Source organism: Rhagoletis pomonella, unplaced genomic scaffold, assembly GCF_013731165.1.
Source record: "Rhagoletis pomonella isolate Grant_MI unplaced genomic scaffold, Rhpom_1.0 Rhpom_scaffold_00005, whole genome shotgun sequence".
NCBI lineage: Eukaryota > Metazoa > Arthropoda > Insecta > Diptera > Tephritidae > Rhagoletis > Rhagoletis pomonella.
Window position 1 is genome coordinate 30,033,908 of NW_023458559.1, and position 18,197 is coordinate 30,052,104.

An 18,197-nucleotide genomic window follows, 5' to 3' on the forward strand; every position below is an offset into this window, starting at 1 on the left:
TCCCTAGCATTGAAGTCGCCAAGCACGACTTTGATATCGTGGCGGGGGCAGCGCTCGTATGTGCGCTCCAAGCGCTCATAGAAGTCATCCTTGGACAGTTCATGCTTCTCTTCCGTCGGCGCCTGGGCACAAATCAACGAAATGTTGAAGAATCTTGCTTTGATGCGGATTGTGGCGAGACGTTCGTCCACCGGGGTGAACGACAGTACTCGGCGACGGGGTCTCGCTCACCACAAATCCAACACCGAATTTGCGCTCCTTTACATGGCAGCTATAGTGTACGTCGCAGGGCCCCAGGCGTTGCTTGCCTTGCCCCGTCCAACGCATTTCTTGGATGGCGGTGATGTCAGATTTTGTTCTTACGAGGACTTCAACCAGCCGGGTAGAGGCACCTTCCTCATTAACGGTCCGGACATTACAGGTGCATGACCTCAAATCGTAGTCCTTTAAACATTTTCCGTGATCGTCATAATAAGGGGGGTCTATTCGAGGCATTGTTTCGCTTCTTCTGGAAGGGGTCCACGAAGTCTACAGGTCGATAAGTCAGGTCCTAAATGCGAATCCACTAGGCTATGTTTATTAGAACTTGTGTAAGAGTTGTCGAGATGCCACTTGATAATCTCGCGTCAACAGATGCTTCTTTATCTTCTTCTTCTTGTTTGCACTGTAACCGCTTGAGCGGTATTGGCTAAGTCCTATAAAGAATACCAGTCGTTTCTCTTTTGTACCGACTGACGCCAATTGGAAATATCAAGTGAAGCCAAGTCCTTCTCCACTTGGTCTTTCCATTGCAGTGGGGGCCTCTCTTCCTCAGCGAGTCCCGCGTCAAGTACTTTCAGAGCTGGAGTATTTGTGTCCATTTGTAGGATATGGCCAAGCCGCACCACTGCACTTTAATTCACTGCACTATACCTTTTTCGTTTCATAAATCTGACCGCCACCAACGTTTAAAGGCCCATAAATCTTCCGCAAAATCTTTCTCCAGACTCCTCCAAGAGCTGTTTGATTGCATATTTTCATTGTGCATGCGCCATACATCACCACAGGCATGATTAGTGACTTACGGCGAATGCGCACTTTACTTCTCGATTTTCTACTCAATCCGAAGGAGCATTTAAGTGCAAGCGTGATTCTGAATTGGATTTCGTTGCTGACATTATTATCGGTTCCTAAGTAAACGAAATTCTCTGCTTTCTCGAAATTATAATTGTCAACAGTGACGTGGGTTTGTAGACGCGTATGCTCTGATTGTTTGCCTGATGACAGAGGATACTTAATTTTGTTCTCATTCACCACCAGACCTACGCGCTTTGTTTCTCTATCTAACTTCAAAAAGGTAGAACTGGCCGATGAAGTGAAAGTTTCATCTTCTTTATTATTTATACACTTAGCATGTGGCACCTAACTGATGACTCCAAACTGAAAAATAAATTAACAAATTTGGTAAAGAAAGAAAAGCACTACCAATTTTAATAAGAAATTATTGAAACGCCAACGCTGAGCAGCTCAGTTCCGCGGCTCTTATTATCTTCTCCAACATTAGTGTGAAGAAATCAGGCAGTCGACCTGTCTGAAATCGTGTTTGGTTCCGAACGGCTGGGAGAAGTCTTTCCTATAAAAGAGAGAGGACTGCACTTGCAAGGACCAGTCAGTTGGTTGACGGTGGATTTTAGTCTTTCATACAATAAGTTCGATAAGAACTTACAGCCGATACCCAGAAGCCTGATTATACATAACTCTAAAAAATTGCAGAACGCATTATCCACATTGTCTTTGAGCAAAAAGTATGGAGGACATCTTTTATTTCGGTCGTTTATTGTCATCATCGATTGGTCCGTGTGGAAAGATTGCTCAAAACCACCCTCTCTAAACAAAGATGTCACGATTGTTGGCTAATTCCTTTCCATACCCACAGAAGTCCCAATCGTCGTAAATTTTCAGTAAGTCCATATAGGCTATTTTACGTTTTGCGTATTACTTTCGCTTTTTTCATTTGATTTGTAATTCATAACAACAATACGAAGCAATCAACAAATGACTCAGTGGAATATATAAATAGTTATTTCTTATTTTAGTACATATGTATGTATGTATGTACAGCGGTAAGTAGATGTACATAATATAATATATAGCTGAGTGATGTTTACGGCGACGCATCAATGCAACCACAAATCGAGTACGCGTATTGTTAAAATGTGAATAAGGGGACAAATTAAAAAGGATATAAACAAAACAACTTTAGCGACAACTAAGTCATCCCAGGATACTTATAAAACACTTGCACACGCTTGAGTGGAAAAAGGCTATGCGCATGCATACGGACAAACCTCGACTCACTAGGCGAGTAGTTACGAACAATCAACCTGATTACCTGTAAAATGCGAACGCAGCTTTCAAGTACCCACTACCTGGCCGCACACACGCGCACACGCACATTGGTACATATTCTCCACTTGGACGCTTGCATGGATAAAAATGAGATATTATATGTAGTACATATATACATATATGCCGTGTGCAACATCCCTTTTGATGCAACCAAATTAAAGTTTACACAGGAAAATGTGACGCGAAGGAAAACACTTAAGCGCAAAACCCCAATATGAAGTGGAACTACTCAGGGCTACTGTGTGCGCATGTATGCATGGATGGATGGATGTACTCCCTACAGCAAACACTATGTAGTAGGGATGTAGGGAATTCCGGGATGACATGATGATATAAGTATAGCCCACTAAATTACAGGAGGATAAAGTGCAAGGCAGTTTGCTGGCGGTGTCACGCATTTTCTTCCATATAAAGTATGTTCGACAATTTGTTTATATGGAAGAAAATGTCCAACAACGTTTACAAAATCCCCAAAAAATCAACGGTATTTTGTAACTGCTTGAAACTTGCAGTTTGTTTTGCATTTTATCCTACTTTAATTTAATGGGCTATAAAACTGCGTACCTAAAATGTTTCTAAAATTTGTTGAATAAAAAGTTTGAAATTTCGGCTAATTTGTATGCATTTTTATTATTTTTGCACATGTTTTGAAATGCACATTTAAATTATTAATTAATTATTAAATATATGTAAAATAAGGTAGACTGAAATATTAAATAAACAATGGAAATATAGACAAAACTGGTAGACATGTGGCTTCTTTCAGCCACACAATAAATATATATGTTGACTTGAGTTTTTTTCCCATCGAGCTTTTTTCGACATACCTTAAGTTACTTTATCAGATATGTATACGTTACAGTATTATTAAGTGCGCATGAATTTACTTACTGGCTTTTGTTTTGTTACTAATGAAACATTTTTCTATTTAAATAAAAAAGTAGGTTTCAAACCCATTTATATATTATTTATTATATGGTAGGACAGCTTCTCAAACTATAATGATGTAATTTTTTCATGTTAATTTGCTGGAAAATAATGAATATCTAAGTACCGAGACTAATTCCGGGATCCCGGGATTGTATGAACGATATCTCGAAAATCCCGGGATCGCAAAAATTTAAAAAATTAATATCCCTACTATGTACATAGGTACGCGCTGAGCAAGTTACATGAATATGATGTTGCAATTTGGGACGCTGAAAGAAGTACGAACACGCTCACTTGCATAGACACATATGTACATATGTACGTACATATATACATACATATATGTTGCGCGTTTTGTTGGCAGTATCTAAGCACTTCCGATGCAATTGCAAAAGGGCCATATACGGATTGCAAGAAAACCTCATCTTCGAAAACAGCCCTGAGGCTCAGCTGGAGTTCTGTAAACATTGAACACGAAATTACTTGCGAATAGGACTTTTCGTTGCAGAGTGACACTTGTTAACCTTTTTTTTTGTAATCTCACTAGAAAAAACGACGTGAAATTGGGTGGAGTGCACTTTGTTCGCTTTAGAAGTAAGATAAAGTTTTCTTTCATTGCATTCGTTTGTTTATATTGGTCAAATGTAAACATGTATGTATGCACATTAAACTGCATCACCAAAAAAAATTGTTTTTTTTCGCCGGGATTACAAAACTTATAATTTATATTTGAAGAGTAACACCAAAATATTTCGAAAAAATACTAAGATTTACGTGAGCTGGGCCGATTTGAAAATTTCTCCAAAATTGGAGTTTTCTATGAAAAAAAGTTCTTAAGCCATTTCGAAAAAAACCCTCACATTAGGAACCAGGTTAACCTTAAAAAATCTGCATAAAAATATAAAAAAAAAAATTCTCAACATAATCATGATATTTAATGAGAGTTTTTATGATGATCTTTAACATTTTTCAAATATTGGTTGAAGAAAACTTGAATAACTGGTCCAAAACAAAAAGAATTAGACCCTATTCCTTTGCAAAGAATTTGAATTTTTTTTAAATATTTTTATGCAAAAAGCTTAAACTTTTTGCCATCTGAAGTATTTTTTGTTCTTACTTAATACTTTAAGAAAACTTTTTTTATTCATAAAAAACCAATTTTTAGAGGTGTTTTTAAATCGGTCCAGCTCACGTAAATATTAATATCTTTCTGAAATATTTTGGCGCAAGTCTTAAAATATAATAGACTTTATAATTCCAATCGAAAAACAGTACCAATTTTTTTTTTTTGTATGGGTAGTGATCTTGTCTAATGCACATATTGTGTGTACGCCTCTCGGTACATTCAAATGGGATAGCAAATATTGAAACTGTTGGCACGATTTTGCGAAATGGCATATCTTCTCAAATATGCCTCTCAATAGATATGGCAATAATGGGAATACATACACATAAAAATACAAAAGCGTTTTAACTCAAACATGACGCTTCCAGCCAATCTTATACCTGCAGGTTTATTCGAGTATGGTGACTCAATTTGAACGCTACTTTTGGGGCGTTGGAAAATAAGTCTCAAAGTAACTTCTTCGCTCATTTCACCTGGAAGAGTAAGACGTGGTGTACAAATACCTCTTTTATGAGCGCTTGATGTAAATCTACAATCTCTAACTCGGTCATAATATAAAAATCGTTAACGACGGCCAAGCTGAATAACTAAGTGGTCGTTGGTCCCATTGTGGGAAAATTCAGCCTCCACAACGAAGCATCCTATAACACACTGAGTCCTCTCGTTTTCGGCGAGATCAGAATAATGGCGCTCTGCTGCCCTAGGCTCCTAACGAAGTAGTAGTGGGACGACGAGAAGGTTTCAACGCCAGGGCGAATTTTGATAATAATGATATCTGTATTATGGAGAAAACACTTTTGCACTCTGTGGAATGATAACAGCACTGATTTCAGTGGATCAGATGAATACGAGGGCCCACTCGATGACGATGGAATGGATGTAAGAACATCTGACTATGACGAGGTACGAACAGAAATTTGCCGGCTGGTCTTCTAGCACAACTATCCAAGTGCGGTGACAATGAGATGATCCGACTCTTATGCAGGTCTTTAATCTGATGCCGGGGAAGAAGATAATAAGAAATGCTGGCCTGAATCTCTCTAGTACAATCTTTATTAAGAGCCTAGAATAACTGGCGTATGTCGTTGGCAACGACAACATCGGTAAAAACAATCACTTCGTCTGTTTTCTCTTTTCCAAGTTGGAAGTATGCATGTAAGTAAAGTGAGTGGTGCTGGAGGTGAACGAGAACAAAACGAATGATCTATCCTTTAAAGTATTCAACGTAGTGACAACTGATGGTAGCAGCGGTAAAGATAGGCCTGCACTAAAAATGGAGAGACCAGGTGGAGAAGAACTTAGCTTCACTTGGCATTGTTTGGCCGAGCTTCTCCTCGGATTTGTGTCGTTTGCCTTGGTTGTATTCTTATGATAAGCTGCCTTGTCTACTGACGCCGCTGTTAAAAAAAAAGGTTTTTCCTACATTTTCGTGCGATGTTGCTTTGACCCGGGGTTGTACCCACGCTCTGCGGAGTGGAAGCGTGCACTGCTTTTCACTACACCACAGCGGCCGCTATGGTATAGACTACCGTAATTCTTGAGAGGAGAATTAAAAAAATAGTTATACAGCTAAACAAAGTGTTAACGCCATCTATCTGTGTGCGGAGCTAGTATTATATAGAGGGTACCGCAACGAAAGGATAATTAGGCAGTGCTCAAGGATATCTTTTCATATGAAATTAGATCATCATTAGTGCTTGAGTACATTGAGAAACTTATAGGTCGATTATCGATAGCAATCGAACTTCAGTTGTATTGCTAGTGCCAAAACGATATTACAGTTGGAAACTGGCAACTTTCAACTGACAACTGCAGTTGCTACAAAGTGTGTATACAGGCGACTACATTTTTGTGGTTGCTAGGAATGATTTGGAGCATATTTAGGATCGAAAATTGAAAAGTGTGTCATATATTTATATTACTTTTTAATCGTTTGAACGATATTAACATTCTGCAATGCAGTTGTCTATTACAGAATATGGTGAAAATAACAAAACAATAGCTTGAAATTTTAGTTCCCGTGGAGTACGCCCTTTTGGCGAAACAAAAGCGAACACTGATTGCAAATTGTTTCCTTTACCAATTGAAGCATCTCCAACCACACCAAGTTTTCCAAATTGAAGTCATTGCTGTGGCACTTCTTTCTGCGAGAAATCGAAGAGGTGCGGAGGTATTGGAGTTGAAGAAAAAGCGGCGCTCGCTCGTTTAATAGCAGCGCGAGCAAACTTCTCGTGCCTCGCCTCGTTGCTGCCACGAGTACGAGCTGCAAGCGCCTCGTTGCTTGCGAGGCATGGCGTAGGAGTTTGCTCGCTCGCTCGCTCGAACTCCGAGTTTTTGCCTACCCTATCTGGCATACAGTCAAATGATCTATGCCGGTTCTGCGACTCGGGAAGTGAGACACGACTAGATATTATTATCGAGTGTGATGCCATCTGCAGAAGACGTGAGCGGTGTCTAGGCTAAATGTGGCCGTAGCTTGTGCACATTCTCTCCCTACCCATGAAGGCGCTGCTGGTATTATTGACGGATTTAGGAGTAGATGAAGTATTGTAAAGGGAAGAGAGCCAAACAGAACATTAGGTCGAAGTACACGCCTCATTTTAATATCGATCTATCTACATATATCTCGCGCTTTATGAATGCTATACTTAATTTAAGCTATACTTAAGTTAAGAAGAATTTAAAGTTAACCCAAACGTGTTAAGCTAAAAAAATTACTTTAAACAATGGCTTACGTGTTTGCCTTAGACGCGCTCGTTGTAGATATAAACAAAACCCAAACTAAGGCACTCGGCACATTACGCGCCTAATCAAAGTAGAGTAATCGTTTCATCATACCGAAACGAATGCATGACGACTCGACTTCTGCACACTTGCACGCCCTGCATAAGTCACCAGCTAATAAACACTTTTACACAACAAATTTTTTGGCCGTTCTTTCGCAACACGCACTTCCGCAAATTATTCCGCTCCGAAATATTGCATAAACGCTTGTGGTTTAATGCAATTTGCACGAATTTTAGCACGAAATCGTTCATTTCCAATTATTTTCTATTGAATTGACCAATAAATTTTATTTCCAACACAAAAAAGTAAACAAATGACGATTTCAAAACTGCAAGCGCTTTACAATGTTGGGCGCTTCGATGAAGCTTTTATGATTAGGCGCAAACATGATTTTAAATCGTAATCTACAGAGCTTCATTGAAATACATGGGTTCGGCATAAAAGCTTTATACTTTAGTATGCCGAAACGATTACACTACTGTGATTAGGAGCTTAATGTGCGGAGTGCCTTAATGTCATTGTATGTACATACATAGATATTGCAAGTACATATTATGCATTTAGTCTTATCTCTGACTTCTAAAAAATATGTGCATATGAATGTGGCTATGTATACTACAAAAAAACTGAACAAGTGAGCTTTATTAGAATAATTAAACGCCCATATATCCATAAACGACCAAAGAGTAGTATCACTCAGCTTAATGTCATATTACGTGTTTTTATACCATATATGATACTCAGAAGCATCAGCCTATCTGACCGCCAATATGTAGTACTCGTGTGTACATTTATTTTTTTGTAAAACTATAAAACTAAAACCCTACCTTGATATTTTTTTATAAAAACGTACATGAAACTCAATGTTCGTACATTTACCCACCCCACGCCGTGGTTACATAAAGAAAAGAACGAATTCTAAACATTCACATCTATATAATTAAAACTAAAATTGATTCGTTTCGTGAATGGTATTCATTTCACGGTATATCTCTAGAACGTCTACGTTATGTATAAGTATTCATTTTTATTCAATCAGTTGCATTTTTTTTACCGAGTCAAAAGCATGTTTTTACTAGCAATAACTCACTTCTAAACGCTTTAACACTCATCTCTTGTCAACAGTAAGCTTTAAATCGTTTATGTAACAATGTGTAAAGCGATTAAATTTGTGATAAATGGTTTTTGAAAACAAAAACAGTGTTTTGCAAATGTGTGGTTAACCAAGAGAAAACAAATTTAGTCCACATATTTTCTATCGAACAACTACGTTATTTTGCATATTTGGGCATTTTAATCTGCACCGGAAAGAATATAATGGCGAGAGGTAGGACCAAGTATCGAGTACTTGGCTACTCGCTGGTGTTCCCATAGAATTAGACTTCAAAATGGTAGAAATAAAGACACCTATACTCAGGAAGACTGACCAGTTAAAAAATAACATTTCAAAAACGCTGCGACCTGAAATTTACATGCATACATACATATTAGAATATCTACATATGGCCCAAAACGCAGACTGTTACATTACATTTTGGCTTAAACGGCTTTCCAAAAGCCGCTGAAAGTCGCTAGAATACAATTTTCGGATTTTTTTCTTGCATCTGAGAGCATAAATATGTGGCATTATTTAATATATACTTAAAATATATTGTAACTCCTGTTATTTAGGAGTTATGAACGGACTTGTTGCATTACCATTTTCGGCAGTACTTTTGAAAGCTGCTTTATATTATCGAAAAAGTCCTTATATAATGTTTTCAAAAGTTGGTACACAGTTTCTTAGCTTAAGGATGGAACTCAAGAGCTAAATATTAATTGAACTGATAAAATTAATTTTCAGGTCAATATTTGCAAAAAATAGTCGGACTGTTACGTTGCCTGTGAGATATACGTGTAATCACTGATTTGTATGTCAAATCCTTTTTTTAGTAACTCCAAAGTTATACAAGGCAAGTATAATGCAAAAACGAGAATCAATTTTCTTCAAAATTGCTTTTTTTCCGCACGTGCACTAAACAATTTGATATAACAAAATAAAAATTCAAAAATCTAGCTAGACTGGTCTCTTCCAAATTGTATAAGCTTTAATTAAAATAAAATTAATTAATTAATCGAATTGAGTGAATAATGAAGAATTCAGTCAATTATGAACACTAAATGCCAGTTTTGAACCACTGTGCATCGTCCTCAAGATAAGTAGGGTATTGTGCTTCCCACTCATTGCGTATGAGACGATTACACTGGTCTACAAGGGTTTTGCGAATAAGACGGGACCTGGTGTTTCCGAACGGATTTTTCGTGCTGAACACGAATCTGGGGTCCAAAACTTCCCATCACGTCACGTTTTCGAGAAAAAAGGGGTTGAAACCCCTAAAAACAGCGTTTTTGGCCATTTTTGAAAAATTGTAGAGCTGAACCCTGACGTGCTACAAACTTTGTATATGTCAGAAATTAAAGGCTAAATCGTGCCCTTTCGAATGAGCCCTATGCCGAATTAATCGCATGCACCCTTAGATCAGGGGGTGTATTTGTGTCTAGGAGTCCAATTTTTATATCCACCATATTCGACCCGTCATCTTAAATTTTTAAAATCTAACTGCAGATTCGTAATCAGCGACTTTTAATATAGTTAAAACCTTGGCATTATTAATTTTCTATGATCGTTTAAGATTAAATTCTTTCTGTGATCAATTTTTCCTGCACCCCTAAACACAAATACACCCCCTGCTTTAAGGTTGCACGCGATCAATTCGGCATAGGGCTCATTCGAAAGGGCACGGTTTAGCCTTTAATTTCTGATATATGCAAAATTTGTACCACGTCAGGGTTCAGCTCTATAATTTTTCGAAAATGGCCAAAAACGCTGTTTTTAGGGGTTTCAACCCCTTTTTTCTCGAAAACGTGACGTGATGGGACATTTTTGACCCCGGATTCGTGTTCAGCACGAAAAATCCGTTCAGAAACACCAGGTCCCGTCTTATTCGCAGAAAAAAAGTTGAAATTTGTAGACCAGTGTTATGATCGGTTACTGGTCCCCATTAAACCGTCCACAGTCTACGCGTGTGCGTGAGCGACGTCGTGAGTCACATACGCATCTCTACTATGTAATATCGAGTTCGAAAGCGCCCCATGTTACTAAAACCTTAGTTATTTACTGACTTTTGATTTTAAGTTATGATATGTTGACTTTTGTCTATTCACTAATGACGAAAGACTATTTATTGACTTATGAAAATTTATAAGCAAGTAATGCAGATTATTAACTATCGACTTTTGACTAACTATTGACTTTTAGCTATATTGTCCATTGGCGGTTGAATATTGATTGTTGCCTTTTGTCTTTTGACTATTGACTATTGGCTATTGGCTATTGGCTACATATTGAATCTTAAAGAAGGACTACTGCTATTGGCTGTTGTTGTTTATTAACAAACAGACTATTAATTAATTATTGACCGCTGACGATTTATTATTGGCTATCGTTGATAACTACTGACTTTCGACTCTTTATTAACCATGGACTAAAAAATCTTCGCAAATATTATTAGTACGGCAATTACGAAAGCTGATTTATTCGGCGTGGAGTATTAAGCGTCCAGGCGCAATGGGTTGAGCTTTGACTAACCGTTTTCAGAGGATTTAACATACGTACATATAGACATTCATACATACACGTACTTGTGTGAAAGAATATTAGTGTATGCGTAACACACCCCTGCAAAAGGTGGGACTATGTTAAATACTAGTACAGGACCACGCTACCTTGTCACCAACACTAGTAACCAAAATGGTCCAAATATATGGAGAAAATATGGTTACATTAACATTGAGATGTCATTGGACCTGACCACCTCTGGTCCAACGCTGCATAACATGGGACCACTTAGACAACTACTTCTTTTGGACCATGGCACATTCGGTTACCGAATCATATTGCCGATGGGCCACGAAGAGGTGGTGTTTAACACATATATCAGTTCTTTACTTTTGAAGTGGTCCAGGTCAGCATAATAAGTTACTAGTATGCAACCTGGTCCTTTTGCACATACTTTAAAACTACAACCCAGTGGACCACCTGGCCCTCAAATTTTTGCAGGGCCGTATCAATCAGCCTCTGCGTAGATCGTAAATTAGGCTAAATTATTCGACTCGACAACATTGGCATTGTCTACTGTGGCACAGTGTTTTATTTCCATATTCTAGAGATTATTAATTACATTATTTGTATATCGCCAAATTTCAAAATAACGTCAAACATGTTTTTAGAAATGCCTGATAAAGACGAAACAATAACAACTAAAAAATTTGAATCAAAGTGTAGGGCGGGACTGGGTCTGATTTGGAAAATTACCAAGCACAATAATATTTAAAATTGTATATTTGAAACTAAATCTCAGTGTTTAATTTGTCGGTGCTATGTGATTTATGCAACAATTGCTAAAATACCGTTTTGGTCTTATTTATTTTTTTGGTATGTTCTTTTTAATGAATATACATTTTTGGGATTTTAGTAAACTAGGACTGAGAAGTAAAACGATGTTAACTAAAATTTCGTTTCAGCAATTTATTAATTTCATTAGACACGCAAACTCGTTATCCGCCTCTATTGGATAAAGTTTATATCACAGTTTATTTGCCACTCCTCTTAGACTTTAAACAATACAATTTTAGCTGCTGGAAAGTGCAGGTTTTGATGAAATGTTATTTTTTCAGGCCTACTAGGAATTTTATTTTCTTCGAGTAATTCATTTGCATTTTATCTCAACCGAGACAAATTCTTGTATTTTCGCTTTGTATTAGAGAAAGCCTGACCTTTCCACTGATATGCCAATTTTGTAAATAGAGCAAGAAATATTGCACTTATAATGGAGTTTTGTTGACCCAACTTGACTTTTTATCGATATTTTCCATGCCTATACTTCAAAAAAAAAATATATATATTTATTTTTAAGTCCATTTCTGTCAGTTTATAATTCCTTGTTATAAGGAAATTATAAATATCAATTTTGGGCATTTTAGCCTCTGTAGTTTTCAGTTTTTGTCGTTTTAAAAATTGCAGTTATATAATAGGGCGTGACAGTAACTCTAAATGACCAACTTTTTGTAAAAAGCTTCTCCTATCTTATAACGTACCTTGTGCAAAATTTCATTAATCTATCTTCAATAGTTTCCAATTACAGAATTAAAAGCAGCTAGCTGGGTTAAAATAAAAAAAATAAACAAAAAATAATAAAATGATAAAAAAATTAAATTCAAATTATTTTTAAGCTAATCAATTATTACACTATGAGTATCGATCGAAATGGTTTTGAAAAGACTTTATTTCTTAATTACACATATGTAGGAGGGTGCCACCTGTTTCAAAAAGCAAGTTTGACTTAAATAAAGGCAGAAAATTGAAATGTATATCCTGATATGGATGTCAGACGAAAGAGGTTGTGGTTTTAAAATATTTTGAATAGGGTTGACACAAGTTTCAAAATTAGAATTTTTAAATAAAGTATGCATGCGTTAAATGAAATATTAAAATATTACGGGAAACGAAGGTGGTAAGATATCTTTAGTTTGAATATTTATATTATTAAAGAGGGTTGCCACCTGGTAAAAACGTAAACACAAATTATTTAATAAGTTAAAGCAATTATTAAAAATATGTGTATCAAATGAAATGGGTTTAAAAAGGCTTTTTTTCTGAACTGTATTTAGGAGCGTTGCCAGCTGTTTCAAAAGTCTTAGCTAACTTATGCACAAATCCGTAGACGAAGATAATACGAAGACGAGCATGAACTCGAAGAAGAATACTAATACGGGGACCTAGGCTTATATAAAAAGTAATACAAATTTCTGCAGTATGAATGGAAATAAAAATGAATTAAAATAATGATACACGTAATGGCATATATATAAGTATTTATAAGCTGATGGTACATATGATTGAAATTCATGCGGATCTGCTCCTTTATTGCTATGTCTTAATATTTTGCAATTCATATTGATTTATTAAATTCAATTCTTAATAAGGCGCATACCGATCCTTTTTTAAACTTGGAAAGTTTGTATTTGAAACTGAATTTAGTTTGGTCATATATGTAGCCCAAAAATTTTAAAATTAAAGCCGAAATTTTTAACCGTGTAATAAGGTGTAAGTTTCAATGGGCTAAGAATTCGCCTGAATACCCCTAGCAACTTTTCAAACTAGAATATTGTTGTCGTGCAACTTTTTTGAATTTTTCTAATTTATGTACAAAGGGAGAAATTTCGATTTACATGGCTTTTGTTAGGCATATAATTTTGCCTCGGGGTGTACAACGGTTAACATAATATCAGGAAAAAATGCTTTTATTTTTAAATTGAGGTACTGCGAAAGGAGATTTTTTCACAGTAAATAATATACAGTTTTTTGTCCGAAAAAAGATGCGAGCGCTATGTATGGGTAATATTTATGAAAATATAACATGCTCTTATTTTACCACACAGCAATGAGCAATTAGCCCAGCCATGTGGCAAAAAGAGTTTGATAAGATCGACCATTTACCGCAATATATGTACATTTAACATTACCGCATAAGCGACAAATGGTATTTTTAAACAAACATATGTATGACTATACTTGGGCGTATGAAGGCAGGGAGAATTTTTAGAATATTCGTATAATCCGAATATTCGAATATCTGATTAAAAAAATCTTAACAAAATCGATTGATCATAAACGGATATTGACCTGATGTCCAGATAAAAAAGAGAATGGATATTAACCGGATAACCGAATTACGGTATACGAATATTAACCGGATATCCGGACAGCAAAACTAACGGATATTGACCGGATATCCGGATAGCAAAACACAAGAGAACAGACACTAACCGTATACACGGATTTTATCCGTATACACGAAAATCTTAACGGATATCCGAATATACGGATAGTCCCAGTCCTAGTACAATGCAAACATACATATAACCTGCTAGAATTGTGTTAATGATGCAAAACGAAAAACACTAAACTCAAAAACACTTGTTAAAACAAAAAACTAACACTCAATTGTGGAACAAATTAGAAACTGTCATACCATACTTTTTTACACTCAAAAATTAGCTACCACAGTTCAATACTTCGGTGGAATACAAGCTTTTTTGTTAATTAATTTTGTGTTTTTTGTCTTTTATGTTCTTGCAGTGAAATGAAAACCATTCTGTAAATGTCGTTGAGGCGGAAAGGCGGCGGTTAAGAAGTGCCTTCCATAACGGTTCTACAACGAGTTAGAGGAGAATCCCAGAACACAGCGATTAGAAAACTATGCGTCGCCCGAAATTTTCACTAAAGAAATATTTTTATTTTACGCTCATTTGTGCACTGCTGTTAATATTCGGCTTTAATTTACGGTAAGTTGGATTTTGCGCTTATCAGCCCACGTCAGCGATTATACAATCCACTTCCCGACGCTTTGCAGAGAACATGAAATCTGGAAATCGAAAAGCGCGCCGCAGCAAACACAAGCACGCTCGCCGGAGGAGCAAGCAAAACAACCGTTACAATACTACACGCATTCATCCTCCAATAGTTTGGAGCCGGGTAAGCACGCAGCAGCGCGACGGGCAGAGGGTATTGGCGATGGCGGTGGCGGCGAGGACACCGATAACGACGACAGCGCAGCTGCGCGCAGACATGCAAATATAATCAGCACCAGTAATACGCTGGGCGGGGGCGAAAACATAAATAGCGGCGAGCAAAGCGAGCAGCAACAGCTGCAATTACATCCAGGGCAGGTGCCACTGGAACCCACCTCAACGCGGCCTTGGTTCTTCCGTCAAGGTGAGTACTATCCAAAGCCGGCGCGAACTGGGCCTACGCGTGAGGCGCATGGCAAACGCGGCGGAGGAGGCGCAGGCGGAACGGGACGTGGCAAGAAGCATAATCCGCGCGGCGCACGCCTCTTTCCCTACCAAGATCCGCACAGTGATCGCATCGTCAATCAGTTGATGTATGTGCCGCCGAACTATGAGAAAGTGCGCGCTAGCGGCCGACTGAAAGTTATACTGCTCTACAATGGATTAGGTCCATGGAATGTGAAGCAAGGTGCGTATAATGGGGGCTTAATTTTTACTGCGCTCAGTTATTGTAAGTTTATTCCTTATACATTACCTTAGGTCGTGATGTCTTCCTCCGCTCGAAATGCCCTGTGGACACTTGCGAATTGACATCGAATCGCGGTTATGCTGACAAGGCCGATATGATATTGTATAAGGATCATTTCATACCGACAGGCCTAGGCAGACCATTGAATCCGAGGCAAGTTAGCATGTTGTACTATCTGGAATGTCCATATCATACACAAAACGTTAAAGTACCAGATGCTATAAATTGGACGGCCACCTACAGGTAGAGCTGGTGTACTTTCTAACAGTTATTTCCTGATGTAATTTCTTAATACTTGAAATTTTTCGCAGGCGTGACAGCGACATTGTAGCGCCCTATGAAAAATGGGTTTACTACGATTCGAAAATCCATCAAGCCGAGCAGGATCATAACTATGCTTTGAATAAAACAAGAAAAGTTGCCTGGTTTGTTTCGAATTGTGGCGCACGCAATGGACGTTTGCAATTCGCGCATGAGCTGCAAAAATATATTGATGTGAGTATACTAAACAATTCGGCTCTTCATAGATATGCATAAATCGGAAAATCCCTTGATAAACTCAACAGTTACTTCCAAATGAGGGTTGATAGTTTTAAAGAGGCGCATTTGTACTCAGTAGAGGGTTACATCATTCTCAACAGTGCGCTAACAGTTTTTCGTTTATACTAAAAATCTATTTTTCACTTCCTAATGTGAGTAAACTCTCGGCTGAGAAAGCGGCACTAAACGTTGGGAATAGAAATCTTTACTCCGCGGAATGGAAATTTCGTCTAATAGAAAGCAGAAACGAGATGGGTGGAATTTAGGACCAGTTAGGAGTCCATAGAAACACATGGAGGCGATCAGGATAACACAAAATACGAAACCGAAAGATAGATAGATATACATCACAACAAAGCCCGCATGAGTTAGACTAACTACCATACCTTAACAAAAGCGTTGGTCGGAGCGTTTTCTGACGCCTAGCGTTAACGTCGAAGTTCCATACCTAAACAAAAGCATCAACATTACGTCAAATGCAGAAATAATACCAACAATAAACACAAGTTTAGTTCGCTTCCGTTAGCGCCGCGTTATTTCGGTATGCTTCATACAAATTGTATGGACATGATAATTTTTTTACAGCCAGACAACGCTGACGCTTTTGTTTATGTATAGCAGTAAGTCGTTTCGGCACTTCCGAACCAAGATTTACATTCGGTTTCGGCAGGACAAAAATGCCATATGGAAATATTGCATTGAGGCATAGACCGAAATTGATATCTATTTGCGATAGACAAGGATTAATTAACAGCAGCGAAATGGGCGCAGCGTACTAAGTACTAATTTACAACTGTGAAGACGACTAGACTCCTCCAGAGTGGGATAGAGAATTAACTGGAGAGTTTTTGTTTTAGGTTAAGTTAGGTTATGCTAGGTTAGAAGACGCATACGAATGACTCGTACTCACACTCGGAGGCAGACTTTGCAATTGTGAATGCCCGCTATGAGTGAAAGGGGGCGGCACATCCTTCTAACCGAAGTTATTCCATATTGTCTGTATGATGTCTATTCATCCATTTACTATACCGGATAGTGCTGTGGTGCTTCGATATTTTCGACTACGCTATCTCCCCCAAACTATTATAAAAGCGTGATCGAGACGTCTTGTACGAAGAGCTGGGCATTGACACAGGAAATGGTAAATCGATACCCCTTCTTCCTCATCCCGAGACTTTTTGCAGAGGGAGCTTGTTGGTATACGCCATCGATGGAGCGTTGGTGCTATAGCACAGTGCTCTGTGATGACGTCGGTAGAAGCGCTTACTGACACGACTTCTTTTGGTGGGTTCATTTAAAAGGATTTTATGTTTTATCAAAACTTCCCAATTTTGGAGTGGAAAACAAACCGTTTTTGTCTGACCTATATTTTTATAGTTTTTGTCAAGAAGGCAACATAAATATGCGTCTAGAACTCTGAAATTTCCGAATAATTCCAACAATTGCCCCCACTTCCTTTTCTCCCCCAGGTCGACATCTATGGCGTTTGCGGCAACTATAAATGCTCACGCAACACCGCCGACAAATGTTTTGAGCTACTCGATCATGACTACAAATTTTACCTCGCCTTCGAGAATTCCAACTGCAAAGACTACATCACCGAAAAGTTCTTCGTAAATGCACTGCAACGCAACATTTTGCCAATTGTAATGGGTGCACGCCCGGAGGATTATGAAGTGAGCGCACCACATCGTTCCTACATCCACGTCGATGAGTTTGCCTCGCCCAAAGAACTGGCCGAGTACTTGCACATACTCGACAAAGATGATGAACTGTACAATTCATATTTCAAATGGAAGGGTACGGGTGAGTTCATCAATACTTACTATTGGTGTCGCGTTTGTGCTGCGCTACATGACGAAGACTCGCTACGCAAACCGCATTGGTACACAGATGTGAATGATTGGTGGCGCGGTGCTGGCGTTTGCACAAATGGTTCGTGGCGTAATTTTAAGGCGCGCAAAGATGTCATACGAGATGATTAGTGGTGGCGACTGCATTCGGGTTATTGGCTAGTTATCGCAAGTGTTGTTATTGAATATTTTAAGTAGTTTAAGGCTTTTTAGTTATCACTACACATTTATTAGATACAACCAAACACATTTACATATATGTAATATGTATGTACATTAGGGTGGGCCAAAAATGTATGTGAAAAAGTAAAGTTGGAATTTTTATGCCCTCATCTCTAGGTTCTCTTCAGGAGACTTCCAATAACAATAACCAATTATTTTGCATTTTCTGGGGTTTTTGGCGGACCTATAAAATATAGTTACTATGAAAAAA

General features: G+C 37.9%; 1 protein-coding gene across 1 annotated transcript in view; it reads left to right on the forward strand.

Moving 5' to 3' along the window:
- LOC118738821 (glycoprotein 3-alpha-L-fucosyltransferase A) overlaps positions 1 to 18,046 on the forward strand; it is a gene marked incomplete in the record, with an annotated part of 43,759 nt that extends 25,713 nt beyond the window's left edge. Inside the window, 5 exon segments of the mRNA XM_036469813.1 lie at positions 14,412 to 14,617; positions 14,686 to 15,311; positions 15,383 to 15,614; positions 15,683 to 15,866; positions 17,381 to 18,046. Of these exon segments, the coding sequence (XP_036325706.1) occupies positions 14,532 to 14,617; positions 14,686 to 15,311; positions 15,383 to 15,614; positions 15,683 to 15,866; positions 17,381 to 17,896 (1,644 nt within the window).
- Positions 18,047 to 18,197: the final 151 nt, after the last annotated feature.